A 16,735-nucleotide genomic window follows, 5' to 3' on the forward strand; every position below is an offset into this window, starting at 1 on the left:
CCCTCCTTCCCCGGCGGTTGATTCGAACGTCTTGCTTTTAAGTTTCATAAAACAAAAACGCAAAAAGAAAAAGAAAAATGAGACAATGGAGAAGCCTAGCAAAAGAAGCCATGGATCGAGCCTTTATCGTCGTCAAATTCCTCTGCTTCCTTCACGTCACCGACTCCTACCTCCTCTCCCCTACCCATGTCTGTAACTTTATCAAAACTCTCCCTTTTCCCCTTTTTTTAATGTTTTTTTTTAAGGAATTAATTGAATGTGTTCAGGTGCTGGGTCCTAGCATGCTGCCAACGTTAAACCTAACCGGCGACGTCGTACTAGCCGAACACTTGTCTCACCGGGTGGGCAAATTGGGTCCAGGTGACGTGGTCCTGGTTCGGTCGCCGTTCGACCCTAAAAAGACCTTGACTAAGCGCATTGTAGCCATGGAAGGTGATAAAGTTGCCTTCTCATTGGACCCCACTCGAAGCCATAGCTCTCGGTCTCTCGTGGTACTTTCTTCCTCCTTTTAACTGGGTCTGCCTTATTTTGAAAGTTGGGATTTTTTTTATTGTTGAATTTTGTAAGCTTTAGATATAGCTAAATCATGAAAACTAGGCTTAGTATTGTTGTTTTTGCTTCTTTTTATGCTTTCGCAACTAATTCATTACTAAAAATTAACATGCTTGATTCTTTTGATATAAAACAATTATGTTAAAATTTCTGTGCATTTTAGTAATTTTTCATGAAGCAAAAAACAATTAGCATAAATTAGGTAGTAAAAGTTATCATTAGTTGCCAAAGCTCCATTCAGTTTTTACTTTTGCTAAATGCTCTTTTTCTTTTTTCCTTTGTGGGGAGCACAAAGGTGAAAGATTGCAACTTTGTGTGTGTGTGTGTGTGTTCATTTTTTCTGTTATTTTCATTTGGGTTTAAATGAATAGGTTCCAAAGGGACATGTTTGGATTCAAGGGGATAACTTGTATGCTTCTAATGATTCACGACATTTTGGGCCTGTTCCTTACGGTCTTATTAAAGGGAAAGTGTTGCTGAGGGTAAGTAATGCAAATTCTAATTGCCTTTGGATTTGTTCCCAATATTGAATTGTACTATCTTTATTTTGTTGGAATTGGTAATGCATGGCACTTGTTAAACCTAGAGTTAATTAGTGTATGATTTCTTTGTCAGCTTACACTTACGTTTTTTCCCTTTCTTGGATTTAGTTCACTTTTAGTCCTTTTATATCATAAGAACCGCATTTTTGGTATTCTTTTGAGAAGAAATTTTCGATTCTTAAAATGGGGAGACAATACTTAAGTGACTCAACAAATTGGTTTCACTTATCTTTTATGTCAACTTAACTAGTTTTAAATGATTTAGGATTTTGCGGTTGAGACTTGAACTATTTTAGTTGGGCCTTTGTGTTATTTGATTAATATGAATGTGTCTAAAAGGGTATACTGGATTCATGTTAAATCAGTAAACATGGTCTGTCTTGGTAGCTTTGTTTTGAAAATTTAAGTTAAGCTTTGTCTATCTTAAGAAGATAGGGATTTAACTTAACTGGTCTCCAAAGAAGCAAATATTTGATTTACATATTTAGGCCTTTGGCTTATGAACTTTGCCATATTGCTGAAAGAATTGAAAACAAGGTGCAGATAGTGATGAGTAAGGTTTCTTTCATAATCTTGCATGTGAAGAGGTTTAGAACATGAGTATGCATTCAATACATTAAGGTTATGTTGGCTTGACTTGCATCGTCCATGAACATGGATATGAAGAATTGGTATATTTGACATGTCATCACTAAAATTGATCGCTCAAATGGTGGCTAAGTTGTTAAATTTACCAAGTCTTTCTATTTATTTTTTATATGTTTCAAATCTTTGGTCAATTTTTGCAAATTACTCGAAGCATTTTTCTAACCTGTTGTTTGTTAGGTATGGCCACCAAACAGCATTGGATCATTGGGTCAATGAGAGTATACATTCAAGGTATATAGTTTTCTGTCCATTCTTTTAAGATATGGACTTGTGCTAATTTGCCAAGTGGCAAGCGCTTGAAAGAAAAACTTCTGTTCCAATCTATTAAGAAGAATCGTCTTTTCTGGTGCTAGTTTGAAATGCTGTTGCTGATTGTTGTTCATGATGATAAAGCTTAGTTGCTTTGCAGTATGTCTATTGTTTTTGTTTTTTAATCCTTTTGGGATCAATAGTTTGTGAACTTACTTCTACCAGGCACTTTCGTTATGGAATTTTCCTTTACGTTGTTTGACAGCGATATTGCTTCATGTGTTTGTTGGACTCTCTCCTCTCACCTTGTGTTGGGTTTTACTGGTGAATTTTTGGATTACATGGTACGGGAATTTGCTGATAATAGGTTGTTCAATGGGGTCAAAGTTACTAACTCTTTGAAAAAAAAGAAGAGAAGAAAGGACAATAAAAAGGGGTGAAGAAGGGCGACATAGGAAACTGATTAGGATGGTTGTGCTGCCTGCAAGTTCAAGTCAATGCCAAACTGTCACATTTCATTTTGGTCCAAGCTTCAAGGTCGAAGATGGATCGTTTCTCTGTTTTAGGAGTTCTGGAGTTCAATCCCAATTTATCTGATTTCCTCATGGGACCTTTGTGTGTGGATATCTATTTTCTCAGAAAGTAACACCTAGGCTAATGTATCTTTCCAAATGCTTTGCATTGCACACCCCCAACACATGCATATATTTCCATGGAATGAACATGGCATTGTGATTTTCTTCCTTTGCTCATTGTAGGCCTCATTAGTCGCCAATTTGCCATTGTATTGGTCTAATAAGTAAGAAATCTGATTTGCTGTGGCATCTTAAATTCTTAATGGTATCAAGGTCATTTGAGACAAGCATAATAAAAGGATAAACATTGGACATTCACTGACCTTTTCATTGCTTATTTTTCTAAGAATTGAAATTAAATTAAAAAAAATCCTAAATTTGATCCATCTTTATATTTCAAATTAAATTCACTAAACAAAAAAAATGAATTTATTTAATATAAAGTAATACAATTGATAATCAAATCTCATAACAAAACATAATAATTAGTTTCTTCACATTTATATACTGACTTAAAAATATTAAAAATAAACAATAAAAACGCATGAATCGCATATATTAAAAGGTATATTATTATATGTATTTTAGTCCAACAGCATAAATTTACTAATTATATTTTTTATTTTGAAAAATATATATGCGTGTGTATATATATATATATATATATATATTTGTCTTATTTATGAACTTATATATATATATATATATATATATATATATTTATAGGAATACACATTTTTAATTTCGTTTTTGTTAATTAAATTTTCATTTTATTTTCTATTTAGGTTATATACAAAAGCTTGAGTACGAGTAAATATACGCAAATCTTTTTTATTCCTTTCTTTGTCCCCCTCCCCAAGTAAAGAAACCAAAAAGAAAAGAAAAGAAAAAGCTATGGAGTATGAGTAGAAGCGCATATGAAGGACAACAAAGGGAGCTTCGTTCAGAATGTCGTTTCTTAATGCTCCGTACACCTACTTGGAAATCTCACTTACTGTCAGCTGTGGTGCTTCAATAGCCAAAAGATGAAGAAATTTGTTGTCAATTTATCGAAAGACTCGTGATTCTTGTTGTGTTGGAAATTCTTGTTTTTGGGTTTCTGATTGTGAATCAAAGATGGGTTTGGGGCTATCAGTCTTGATAGCAGTGAAGGCAACAGCGTGGTTCTTATTATTCGTGTTCTTTAGGAGATTTGGTTTCAAGGTGTTGGCGGTACCTTTCTTGTATGCATCCTTGATCTCTTATCTTGTCTCAATAGCTTCTCACCCGTCGATCAATCTTCCCATGATTTTGGGTAAAAATCCAGATGGGACTTTTCCAATCTGGTCCAAAATCATGTTCTTCCCTTATTTGTACTTTGTCAGAGCTTTCTCAATGTTGAGAAGATTCGTTAGCGGGGAAGAACCTTACTCCCAAATATGTGAGGGTGTATATGTCGGTGGCTGGCCTTCTTCGCCTTCTTTACTGCCGCCTGGTAACCCTGCTATTGTCGATTGCACGTCTGAGTTTCCAAGAATAATGGAGTTGAAGGGGCACTCGTACTTATGCGTTCCCACTTGGGACACGAGGGCTCCTGAGCCAGGCCAGATCGAATTAGCTGTCAAATGGGCTTGTAGAAAGAGAGCTCAAAATAAGCCAGTTTTCATCCACTGTGCCTATGGTATGTATCTTGTTCATTTCCTTTCTGAGTTTTCTCTTAGTATTACCTTGTAAGTGGTTTGATTCTTGCCTTGGATTTCTAAAATTAAATATGGCATCTTGCGTATTAGTTATCAGTCTTCATGAATATCTTTCAGGTGCTTGCATTATAACTTCATCTATGCGAGTGTGGTTAGGTAGTCACATTAGTAAGCCAAAGATTTTACCTTTGGTGAAATTGTCTTTATTTAACTTGCTTGGATAGTTGCCTTGTTTAATTTTTGATGTCATACAGAAGAGCAAGAGTCCTCTGGATGGCATTTGGACAACAAGGTCCAGTTGACTGCATCTTTTTGGAAAAACATCATTCCTATGATACTTTATTATAGAAATGATTATCTGCTTGGGTCTTAACTCTTAATTTGTAAGAAAGTTTATTACTACTAAATATGAGCAGTTTAAAAATGAAATGATAAAAATACTGTAAGAAATTTATATTTGTCTTTGTCTATGGACATTATCTTGATACCATGAAGGATGCTCTTTGGTTCCTTCCTATCCCTCACTTGTTTCCATACTAAATGATCTTGCTGGTTTGATGAATTTTATTGGCTAAAGCAAATTTACAATGTGAAATTTTGAGTTTTTAGCCACAGTACTAGGACTGTTAAGTTGTTCAAGTCTAATCGAGGACATATGGAATCTTATATGAGCATTGAGAATGACTGATGTACGTCAGTTTGGTGGTTAGGTTGTTTTCGGCCTCATCTGTTCGATCCAAGCTAGCTAGTGCTAGATTTGCTCTGAGCTAGCCTTCTATTGGACAGGTCCAGTTGATTGGGAGCAAATCATGCACTTTCTGCTAGTATTCGGCTGTTAAGGTTGGAATGACCTTGGTTTGCAATTCTATGTTGCGATTGGCATTTCTAGGTTAGTTTTAGCCAGCTCAACCTTGATCCAGTCTCAGGAGGCCTATAGTTGCTAGCTAACACCAGCAATCTCATTAGCCGTATAAAAGAGGACCAAGAAGTTTGTTTATAAAATTTTGTTGCCTGCTCGGACATATTTAATCCTATTCAACATTTTTTATTTTGGCATTTACCTGCTTAACAAGTTATACACTAATTTTCATATCTGATGACAACGATGGGCTGATTGCATTAGTTAGGAGTTCCTATTCTTTGTTGAACGTGACAAAAGTTGGAGTGCCTAAATTCATTTTAGAATAAAGTTCGATGGCATTTTCAGGCATTGTTCCTTATCGTATACTGACACATGGAAGTATAATTTGATTATCACTTAAAAGTATGAAAGAGGTTTTGAGCTTCATCATTTTAGAACTTTTTCAATAGCCGCTTTTGAAAATTTTGATCTCACCAGCAGTTGTCTCCTCCTCATTTATTGCTTTTTCCTGATGAAATATATTTTGGCTTCATCTTGGGTGCCTTTACAATTGTTGTGAAATTATCTCTGCAAACGTGAAGAATGAAATCCTAAGCAAAAAGGCACCAGGAACTTTTGTTTATAAGAGAAATAAATGAATGTCAATATGTCATTAGTGAGGCTTCTATGAACTTGAATGGCACGTGATATTTTACAACTTTATAAAGTATTAGTATTTGCAAGATTTGTGGGATTTGAAATGCGTAAGTTGTTTGTATGTTTGGCATACTTCTTTTTATTTAAATATTATTTTTGGTTTTGTCTTGTGGTGCATTTTTTACTTTGAATTAATTTCTAGATATTTGAAGAATGAAACCCTAAGAGGCAATTCAAATTTTCGTCTTTAAGAGAAATAAATACATATCATTAGTGGACTTCTATGATATTAATGGCATGTAATAATTTATAACATTACTAAGTATATTATTGCAGGATATTTGGGATTTGAAATTCTTAAATTGTTATATGGTTTGCATAGCATTACCATGTAGCTAATTTCTTTACATGCTTTGCAAGGAAAGTTGTTTCAGAAATCAGTATACTTAATTCTATATCCTTCTTCTAGGTCATGGGAGAAGTGTTGCGGTGACGTGTGCATTACTGGTGGCTTTAGGTGTTGCAGAAGACTGGAGAAGGGCTGAAAAGTACATTCGAGAAAGGCGACCATATATTAAAATGAATTCTCTCCACCACAAAGCTTTAGAAGAATGGTCAAAGCATCGCCTATCTTCTCCTAAGAGAAATGAATAACTGGATGTAAATTCTGTTAGTCCTTGGAGTCCCTCTGTTAACACAAAGTCAGCAAGGGTGAAAAGAAAATTGATTGACTATTTTAACTAGTTGTCTTGGCATTCCTCACTCATTTTCGTTGTCAATGACTAACTAGTGCTCATTCCCTGTTAAATTGTTGTAAAGAAGACTAGAATCTTCAATAAGACAGCCATCAATTACAACGAATTCTCTATGAAGAGCACCTCTAGTTTTGCTTTGTTATGTCCTGCTTAAAGGTCCCCAGGATGATAATTAGTAATGATATGATGCTTCCAAGCTCCACCCTGCTTTGAACTTTGAAGTAAGGTTCTTTCTTTCATTGTCTCTTGATATGCTTTGGAGTACTCTATGATGTATTGCTGGTTTCACATATATGGACCTTCATCATATAGGGTAGATAAAATATTTGGTAAGCCTTCTTACCGCACTTTATCTTGTAATATTTGGTTAGTGATAGTTTATAGTTTGGAGGAGGAAGCAATTTCATTTGAGAACTGAAGTTGATGAAAGCTCTGTAGATAGTGATGCAGAGTGATGTTAGATTGGTTTGAAAGTACATATCTCAGCTTATGGTAAAACTAGTGGACACTATCTCTTAGCAATGGGTGGGATCATTACCCCTTAAAGGCAGCATCTCAGGTATTCGGAGAAGTTATCCATGCATGCATACCTTGCTTGATGCAAGTTTATATCTTCATGTAGACCTTTACTGATCCTAGTCCATAAAAGCTACACATGTCCTGAAACTTAAATTGGTAGGGTTATTTCACCTTTCCTGATCCTTATACACTTGTATAACAAGGGTCTTTACACATATGGCAAGTCGTTCTAAGTTGATGCTTAACATTTACATTTTGCGTTGCATTGAAGAGTTTCTCTCAATAATTTAAAAAAAAAAATGAGAAAGTAATAAAATAAAAGGGGATTAAAGGTAAAATTTGTTCCTATTCTATAGTTGAATTTTGAATTTTATCACTCTATTTCAATTTTATTAAATTGTCACTATACCTTCAATTTCGTTAATATTCAAAAAAAAAATTAACATAATTGAAATATTTCAGAAAAGTATTTTGTTGATTGAAAGTGTTGGATAAACCAATAAAATAACAATAAATATTAAAAAAAGGGAAATAAAAAAATCATAGACAAATCGATAAATAGTCCTAAATAAGTACAATGACTGAAAAAAAAAGGCATAAAAGTAGAACACAAACAATTAAATATATTTTATTGTCATATATTGCTAATATAAAAATTCAAAGCCTAACTATAGAGAAGAAAAAACTACATTATTTTATCAAATCTCATTCACAAATTCTAAATATAAGTAATTTAATTATTTTTTCAAATATTTATTTCCAAACCGTTAATGGATAAAGAAATTTGAAAAGATTAAAATCAATATGGAATTAATGTAATTATGGAAAAGACAAGTGTGAATTATATAAATTGGTGGGGGTTTAAAAATCCTCTGTAGTATACATAATAATCTGTAGTTCAACGGGCAGTTTGGGGCAAAATAGGAAAATCGACCGTAATCATCTGCCTATAAGTAAGAAAGAAGCCGACGCTAGGGTTTTCCAGATTGCCTATGAGAGAACAGGGCGAGGTTTGGTTTGAAGTGGCGCTCTTGTTCCGTTGCGGGCATATAAAGAAAAACCCAGAATAATTCCTTTCTATCGATTCTATTTCTGCAAGCGAATTTCTCTTATTGCAGAAAGGGATTAGAGAAAGGTATTATACATTCTAATAAATTCTCTTTTCCTGTCTTGGCCGTTCCAAATGAGTTCTTGCTTTATTGAAGAAATGTGAGAGCTCAATTTCACCCGGCCTAGAGCTAGTTTTCTGGGGCAGTCTCAAGGAGTTTGCATGTTTTTTTTGTTTACTCATGTTCAAATTCAGGAAACTGCCCCAAATTTCTACTGCCCTAAATGGTAGATCTCTTATTATTCTTTGTATGATTTGATTTAGATTTTTCCTATTTTTTTTTAAATTAAAGCAAAAAGTTTCATGGCAAGAGCAAACTGGGCAATGGGCATTGAAGTGACATAGTCCTAATAATTGGAGAAAACTTAATGTAAATAAACAGGCATGGAAGATGTAATAAGGTTGGAGTTTTACTTTTCAAATGAGCAATTCTTGAGCTAACAGTGGATTTTACGTACAAGATCAATTTGTTATTGTTTTTTCACTTCCTCAGGTTTATTTTAAATTTGAGTTGCAATTTTAAGATTATATTTGAAATTTGATTAAAAAGAAATCAATTGTTAACAATAAAAGAATATTTATAAAATATTCATTAGATTATTCCTTTACTTTCCTCCATGTGTTTTACTGTTAATTTTATTTATTATTTTTAAACCAAATTAAGAGTCTTTTTTTTTTTTTTGAAATGCAAACGAAATTAGGTGTCTAGTGTTAATATTACACCAGTTCAACAAAATTCAACTAGGATGGGAAACACCCAAAACCTCTATTTAAGGGCTTGGAAGCCCTTGTTTCCAATGTTTGAAGAAATCTGAAAAATGGTACAAAATTAACCAATGGGTTATTGGCTTTCAGATTTAGACAAGTGAACTTAGAGTAACGTATGTGAGACTTCGGATACTCTTCAACTTTGAGCCAATTAGATATTTCACAGCCAAATAGATTCTCATGAGCTTAATTTTCAATGCCTCAAAAGATCTTTTTTGTTGCTTAAAAGAGAAAAACACCATAGTTGAGGTCTAGCAATTGATCCCATAAGTACATGCTTCATTGAGAGTTTGAGACATGGCCCCTAAGCTTGTATTTGAAGTGTATTGCACTATGAACGCTAGATTTTGATTAACATTTACATGATGAACAATGAATGTGATTATTGATTGGGTGGTTTAACATATAACCTGATGGTTTTAGCACTAGAGTTTATGTAAAATTATGTGAGCACCATGCTGTGGACGTAGAGTGATGAAGGTGCAGGGAGAGTGAGCATAAGAAGGGGAAAGCTCGAACCAGAATTGTCTTAGGATCATTGCAAGCGCCATTTTTGCTTCCATCATAGCAAAGTTCTGTCCAATGCAGATTCGAGGACCCCATCCGAAAGGGAAATATATGACTTGACTCTTTGTTGCTTTCGAAACCCCTTCCGAGAACCTGTCAGGATTGAACTCATGTGCATCATCGCCCCAAAGTTCTTGATCATGGTGAATCAGCAGCACTGGCAGCGTAATTTCTGCGCCAGCTGGTAACAACAATTTTCCCAGTTTCGTATCTTTCCGAACGGAGCGCCCTAGTGCAACGCCTGCAGGGTACAGCCTAAGAACCTCGTACAAGATCATTGTTACCTGTGGCATTGAATTAATTAAAGTAAATATAGAAAAGTGTGCTCTTAATTTGGTCCATTACAATTGGAGAACAGGACTTACGACTTTCAGACGGTTCAAGCCATCAGAATCTGGTTTACTGTCACCAAAAACTTGCAAAACCTCTTCTCTTGCCTTAGTCTGCCAATGTGGATGCCTTGCTAACAAAATCATTGTCCAAACCAGCAAAACGGAGGTGGTCTCTTGGCCAGCAAAGTAAAACAGCTTACACTCCTCAATCACATCTTCAATACTCATTCCCATGTTCTTGTGATCCCCATGTTCTTGAATTTCTCTAATGTTGGATTCTACAAGTATGCCTAACAAGTCATCATTACTGACTTCACTCGCCTTAGTTGCCTCCTCTCTTTTCTTTATCATTCCCTTGAGTGAGTCTTTTATATCTTTGGCAATCACCTTCATCTTCCTGTTTGTCTTAGTTGGTAAATACCTAATAAGACAAATGTAAAATATAGCTTTTAGCACATAAAGAAGAAAACCCTTGAACAAAATGGATTGAACTGTGAAAAATAACAAATTTTACCTCCACCCCGGAATGTAAGCTGACTGTACCACTTGCATTGTAAGATTGGTTTGATCCTCTAGTAGTTGGAAAATTTGTCTACCTTCTTCGAAGCTGCTTCCAAATGCTGCTCGGGAAATCACATCTCTTGTCAATTTTACGAGGTAAGGCCACACATCTAACTCACTAGACCCCTCTAAGAAAACCAGCTTCTCCCATTTGCTGATCATCTCAATACAACTTTGATAGAATGCAGGCAACATGTTCTGTAATGATTTCCACATCAGTATAAGATTACCGTAATTGGTACTATTTTTGAACAATTAATACATGTATATACTAAGTACTCATTAACACAGTAAGCAAATTTGGGATGAAATAAGTTAATTTTGGTGCAGGAAGCCATAAATTTTTCTTGATGTTTCTCCATTATTACTGCATTTTCTAGGTGTTCCATAAAGGCTTCCTCACCTGCCACAACACTCAAAACAAACCAAGGAAGGAATACCCAGTGCTACTCTTACTCAGTTGCAATAATTACCTCACCCAGGATAATTAAAGGATGCATATTGATAAAGAAATCAAAAGTGGAAAGAGAACCTGCCTTCAACTTATCTTGATGAAATGCAGGGTTGATGATCTTTCTATGCTTAGCCCACTCCTCTCCATCGAGGTTTACAAGTCCACTTACAAGTAAGCTGACAAGAGGGTTGGTATGCGGCTTCTGAAAGTCATTGAATTTGGTAAATATCTCTCTTATTTCTTCAGGTTCCATGATGGTCACCCTTGGAATCGGACCAACCCAAGAAAAAGAATTCTTGCCTGCATTTTCCCCAGATTTCATATCAAAGCATTGGGAATTAAAATTTTAATTCAAAGATTAATTTAATGCTTTCAGTGTGTTTAATTACTCAATTTTGAATATTCCTTTAATAAAATGGTAGGTTGTTGGAATCTACCTCATGTACTTAACCAATATTTTATAATTCTTGTATTTGAATACTTATGTTATCCATTAAACTTTTCAATGCCATTAAAACAGTAATAAAAATTTATTCAATAATCATTTTTGATAATGTACAGAAAGAAGAAGAATTGAACAATTATTAACCCAAACATGTCATCATACCCAACTTCAGCAAAATGGCTTGTGGGCTCCAATGGTCTTTTGGCTTATCCGTCACTTTCATGTATTTTTTAGTTTTTCTCCCATTTGCCATTTCAATATTAAAATACTCCGGGAAAAAAATTGGCTTAAATTACTCATACTAAACTTGAATTATGTTGTTCAGAAAAGATTTTCCTATATTTTTTGATCTAAATTTAAACATTTTCTTTCTGATAGTATTTCTTTCAATTAATCACTGTTTTCACTGAATAAAACTTCGCATGTTCAACAATCACAGTAATTGACACATATCATTAAAATAATCATCGATTAAATGGATTCATTTAATTATGTATCAAAAAATTGATACAAAATTAAATACATGTTAAAACTGAACGGACTAAAACCATTTTTCATGTTACTAAGATGGAACAAAACACTAAAAATTTTGTAATAAAATCATAATTTGATCCAAAAAGACAACATTCAAACTATTAAGGGATGAAAGAAGACCATTTCCAATTTAGGCATACCATAATTCTTGACAGTTTGATGAAGGAAAGGACCAACATATTGCGTAATATCATCACCGAGGGGCATAGGTTGGGATCTTGCTTGTCTGCTCATGGCGAAGCTCTCTTTGATATCTCCAGACAAAAACCTGTAAGAATTGCCTGTAAGACCCTGTTGCCTCAGGCACCTTTCCAGCCTCTTTGGCTTCACCCACACCCAGTCTACGATTCTCCATCCCCATATCAATATCCCAACAACAAGGAAAGAAAGCGAAATTCCAATTACAGGGGGCACCTCCATTTTTCTTTGCTGAGAAAATGGTGTCTGAAGAGTAAGTGGGTTGTTTACGGAAGAGTAGACAAAGACTGAGGTTGGTTTATGGGGTAAAAAGCTTGTGCAATGGGCAAAGACAAATGGTTGATGTTACAGCTGATAAGAGGTTCCTGGTGTCAAGGCAGGCGACGTGTACCTAAATATGACGATTTNTAATAAATTTTAAAATTAATAATAATAAAAATAATTATAATAAAACAAAAAAAAATAATATCAAATATAATGAAATTTAATATAAATCACATATGCAAAATTTATTATCATATAATATGATAAAATACATCATTAACATCTAACTTTCAAATACTAATAATATAAAAAATCATTCATAATTTTTAATCGTAATAATTACATTATTACATTTATAAAATTAAAAAAACTTATTAAAATAATTATTTAAAATTATTTATATAAAGACTAAAATAATCTTTAATAATTATTTTTAATAAGTTAATAAACGTGTTACATATACACATTTAAATACGATAACACGATTAAAAAAATATATTTAAATGTGTTTGTCGTGTCTGACACGTTAAGACAAAATTCAAACCAAATTAAGAGTTTTTTTTTTGAAATTCAAACCAAATTAAGAGTCTAGTGTTAACATTACACCAGCAACAAAATTCAACTAGGATGGGAAACACCCAAAACCTCTATTTAGGGGTTTGAAAGCCCTTGTTTCCAGTGTTTGAAGAAATCTGAAAAATGGTACAAAATTAACCAATGGTTTATTGGTTTTCAGATTTAGACAAGTGAACTTAGAGTAACTTATGTGAGACTTCGGATACTCTTGAACCTTGAGCCAATTAGATATTTCACAGACAGATTGGTTCTCCTGAGTTTAATTTTCAATGTCTCAAAAGATCTTTTTTGTTGCTTAAAAGAGAAAGCACCATAGTTGAGGTCTAGCAATTCATCCCATAAGTACATGCTTCATTGAGAGTTTGAGACTTGGCCCCTACGCTTGTATTTGAATTGTGTTACACTATGAACGCTAGATTTTGATTAACATTTACATGATGAACGATGAACGTGATTATTGATTGGGTTGTTTAACATATAACCTGATGGTTTTACCACTAGAGTTTATGTAAAATTATGTGAGCACCATGCTGTGGACGTAGAGTGATGTTGGTGCAGGGAGAGTGAGCATAGGAAGGGGAAAGCTCGAACCAGAATTGTCTGAGGATCATTGCAAGCGCCATTTTTGCTTCCATCAGAGCAAAGTTCTGTCCAATGCAGATTCTAGGACCCCATCCAAAAGGGAAATATATGACTTGACTCTTTGTTGCTTTCGAAACCCCTTCCGAGAACCTGTCAGGATTGAACTCATGTGCATCATCGCCCCAAAGTTCTTGATCATGGTGAATCAGCAGCACTGGCAGCGTAATTTCTGCGCCAGCTGGTAACAACAATTTTCCCAGTCTCGTATCTTTCGGAACGGAGCGCCCTAGTGCAACGACTGCCGGGTACAGCCTAAGAACCTCGTGCAAGATCATTGTTACCTGTGGCATTGAATCAATTAAAGTAAATATAGAAAAATGTGCTCTTAATTTGGTCCATTATAATCGGAGAACAGGACTTACGACTTTCAGACGGTTCAAGCCATCAGAATCTGGTTTACTGTCACCAAAAACTTCCAAAACCTCTTCTCTTGCCTTAGTCTGCCAATGTGGATGCCTTGCCAACAAAATCATTGTCCAAACCAGCAAAACGGAGGTGGTCTCTTGGCCAGCAAAGTAAAACAGCTTGCACTCCTCAATCACATCTTCAATGCTCATTCCCATGTTCTTGTGATCCCCTTGTTCTTGAATTTCTCTAATGTTGGATTCTACAAGTATGCCTAACAAGTCATCATTACTGACTTCACTCGCCTTAGTTGCCTCCTCTCTTTTCTTTATCATTCCCTTCAGTGAGTCTTTTATATCTTTGGCAATCACCTTCATCTTCCTGTTTGTCTTAGTTGGTAGATACCTAATAAGACAAATGTAAAATATAGCTTTTAGCACATAAAGAAGAAAATCCTTGACCAAAATGGATTGAACTGTGAAAAATAACAAATTTTACCTCCATCCCGGAATGTAAGCTGACTGTACCACTTGCATTGTAAGACTGGTTTGATCCTCTAGTAGTTGGAAAATTCGTCTACCTTCTTCGTAGCTGCTTCCAAATGCTGCTCGGGAAATCACATCTCTTGTCAATTTTACGAGGTAAGGCCACACATCTAACTCACTAGACCCCTCTAAGAAAACCAGCTTCTCCCATTTGCTGATCATCTCAATACAACTTTGATAGAAAGCTGGCAACATGTTCTGTAATGATTTCCACATCAGGATAAGATTACTGTCATTGGTACTATTTTTGAACAATTAATACATGTATATACTAAGTACTCATTAACACCGTAAGCAAATTTGGGATGAAATAAGTTAATTTTGGTGCAGGGAGCCATAAATTTTCCTCGATGTTTCTCCATTATTACTGCATTTTCCAGGTGTTCCCATAAAGGCTTCCTCACCAGCCACAACACTCAAAACAAACCAAGGAAGGAATACCCAGTGCTACTCTGACTCAGTTGCAATAATTACCTCACCCAGGATAATTAAAGGATGCATATTGATAAAGAAATCAAAAGTGGAAATAGAACATGCCTTCAACTTATCTTGATGAAATGCAGGGTTGATGATCTTTCTATGCTTAGCCCACTCCTCTCCATCGAGGTTTACAAGTCCACTTACAAGTAAGGTGACAAGAGGGTTGCTATGCGGCTTCTGAAAGTCATTGAATTTGGTAAATATCTCTCTTATTTCTTCAGGTTCCATGATGGTCACCCTTGGAATCGGACCAACCCAAGAAAAAGAACTCTTGCCTGCATTTTCCCCAGATTTCATATCAAAGCATTGGGAATTAAAATTTTAATTCAAAGATTAATTAAATGCTTTCAGTGTGTTTAATTACTCAATTTTGAATATTCCTTTAATAAAATGTTAGGTTGTTGGAATCTGCCTCATGTACTTAACCAATATTTTATAATTCTTGTATTTGAATACTTATGTTATCCATTAAACTTTTCAATGCCATTAAAACAGTAATAAAAATTTATTCAATAATCATTTTTGATAATGTACAGAAAGAAGAAGAATTGAACAATTATTAACCCAAACATGTCATCATACCCAACTTCAGCAAAATGGCTTGTGGGCTCCAATGGACTTTTGGCTTATCCGTCACTTTCATGTATTTTTTAGTTTTTCTCCCATTTGCCATTTCAATATTAAAATACTCCGGGAAAAAAATTGGCTTAAATTACTCATACTAAACTTGAATTATGTTGTTCAGAAAAGATTTTCCTATATTTTTTGATCTAAATTTAAACATTTTCTTTCTGATAGTATTTCTTTCAATTAATCACTGTTTTCACTGAATAAAACTTCGCATGTTCAACAATCACAGTAATTGACACATATCATTAAAATAATCATCGATTAAATGGATTCATTTAATTATGTATCAAAAAATTGATACAAAATTAAATACATGTTAAAACTGAACGGACTAAAACCATTTTTCATGTTACTAAGATGGAACAAAACACTAAAAATTTTGTAATAAAATCATAATTTGATCCAAAAAGACAACATTCAAACTATTAAGGGATGAAAGAAGACCATTTCCAATTTAGGCATACCATAATTCTTGACAGTTTGATGAAGGAAAGGACCAACATATTGCGTAATATCATCACCGAGGGGCATAGGTTGGGATCTTGCTTGTCTGCTCATGGCGAAGCTCTCTTTGATATCTCCAGACAAAAACCTGTAAGAATTGCCTGTAAGACCCTGTTGCCTCAGGCACCTTTCCAGCCTCTTTGGCTTCACCCACACCCAGTCTACGATTCTCCATCCCCATATCAATATCCCAACAACAAGGAAAGAAAGCGAAATTCCAATTACAGGGGGCACCTCCATTTTTCTTTGCTGAGAAAATGGTGTCTGAAGAGTAAGTGGGTTGTTTACGGAAGAGTAGACAAAGACTGAGGTTGGTTTATGGGGTAAAAAGCTTGTGCAATGGGCAAAGACAAATGGTTGATGTTACAGCTGATAAGAGGTTCCTGGTGTCAAGGCAGGCGACGTGTACCTAAATATGACGATTTATGTTTTCGTATCGTAAACGTATCAAACACGATTAGACACGAAATATATTAAAATTAAATATAAATATGATATATTTAATATTCGTATTTTAAATTTAAAATATATACACATATACGTTTAATAAACGTATAACATGACACGACACGATTAACACATTTATTAAACGTGTCAATTTATAACACGATACGATTAATAATACGTTTAACATAATTATATAAAAATATTTAAAATTAAATATAATTTTATTATTTAAATTTAAAATCTATAATTATAAAAATAATTATAATAAAACAAAAAAAAATAATATCAAATATAATGAAATTTAATATAAATCACATA

The 16,735-nt window shown here is 34.3% G+C and overlaps 4 protein-coding genes across 7 annotated transcripts; 2 read left to right on the forward strand and 2 right to left on the reverse strand.

Annotated features, from left to right (window-relative positions):
• LOC18594464 (mitochondrial inner membrane protease subunit 1) lies at nt 2-3,370 on the forward strand. 4 transcript variants are annotated; one of them, XM_018124922.1, is made up of 5 exons: nt 3-188; nt 267-491; nt 924-1,034; nt 1,920-1,973; nt 3,352-3,370. In XM_018124922.1, exons 1-4 carry the CDS (start codon nt 78-80, stop codon nt 1,956-1,958), a joined length of 486 nt encoding a protein of 161 aa, XP_017980411.1. In that variant the 5' UTR covers nt 3-77; the 3' UTR covers nt 1,959-1,973; nt 3,352-3,370. The 4 variants fall into 4 exon arrangements, with proteins under 4 accessions (XP_007022093.2, XP_017980411.1, XP_017980410.1 ...); XM_018124921.1 differs by lacking the exon at nt 3,352-3,370 and adding an exon at nt 2,217-2,815; XM_007022030.2 differs by lacking the exon at nt 3,352-3,370 and adding an exon at nt 2,257-2,815.
• On the forward strand, nt 3,413-6,737 carry LOC18594465 (uncharacterized protein YnbD). The gene is made up of 2 exons (XM_018124910.1): nt 3,413-4,226; nt 6,213-6,737. Exons 1-2 carry the CDS (start codon nt 3,683-3,685, stop codon nt 6,395-6,397), a joined length of 729 nt encoding a protein of 242 aa, XP_017980399.1. The 5' UTR covers nt 3,413-3,682; the 3' UTR covers nt 6,398-6,737.
• On the reverse strand, nt 9,080-12,349 carry LOC18594467 (cytochrome P450 72A15). The gene is made up of 5 exons (XM_018124867.1): nt 11,927-12,349; nt 10,890-11,107; nt 10,307-10,551; nt 9,826-10,213; nt 9,080-9,744 (listed from the first exon to the last, which is right to left on the reverse strand). The coding sequence occupies exons 1-5, from the start codon at nt 12,204-12,206 to the stop codon at nt 9,319-9,321; spliced, it is 1,557 nt and encodes a 518-aa protein (XP_017980356.1). The 5' UTR covers nt 12,207-12,349; the 3' UTR covers nt 9,080-9,318.
• LOC108660454 (cytochrome P450 72A15-like) lies at nt 13,083-16,364 on the reverse strand. Its single transcript, XM_018124868.1, has 5 exons — nt 15,931-16,364; nt 14,894-15,111; nt 14,310-14,554; nt 13,829-14,216; nt 13,083-13,747 (listed from the first exon to the last, which is right to left on the reverse strand). Exons 1-5 carry the CDS (start codon nt 16,208-16,210, stop codon nt 13,322-13,324), a joined length of 1,557 nt encoding a protein of 518 aa, XP_017980357.1. The 5' UTR covers nt 16,211-16,364; the 3' UTR covers nt 13,083-13,321.

The sequence above is a fragment of the Theobroma cacao genome, chromosome 7, assembly GCF_000208745.1.
Source record: "Theobroma cacao cultivar B97-61/B2 chromosome 7, Criollo_cocoa_genome_V2, whole genome shotgun sequence".
Lineage (NCBI taxonomy): Eukaryota > Viridiplantae > Streptophyta > Magnoliopsida > Malvales > Malvaceae > Theobroma > Theobroma cacao.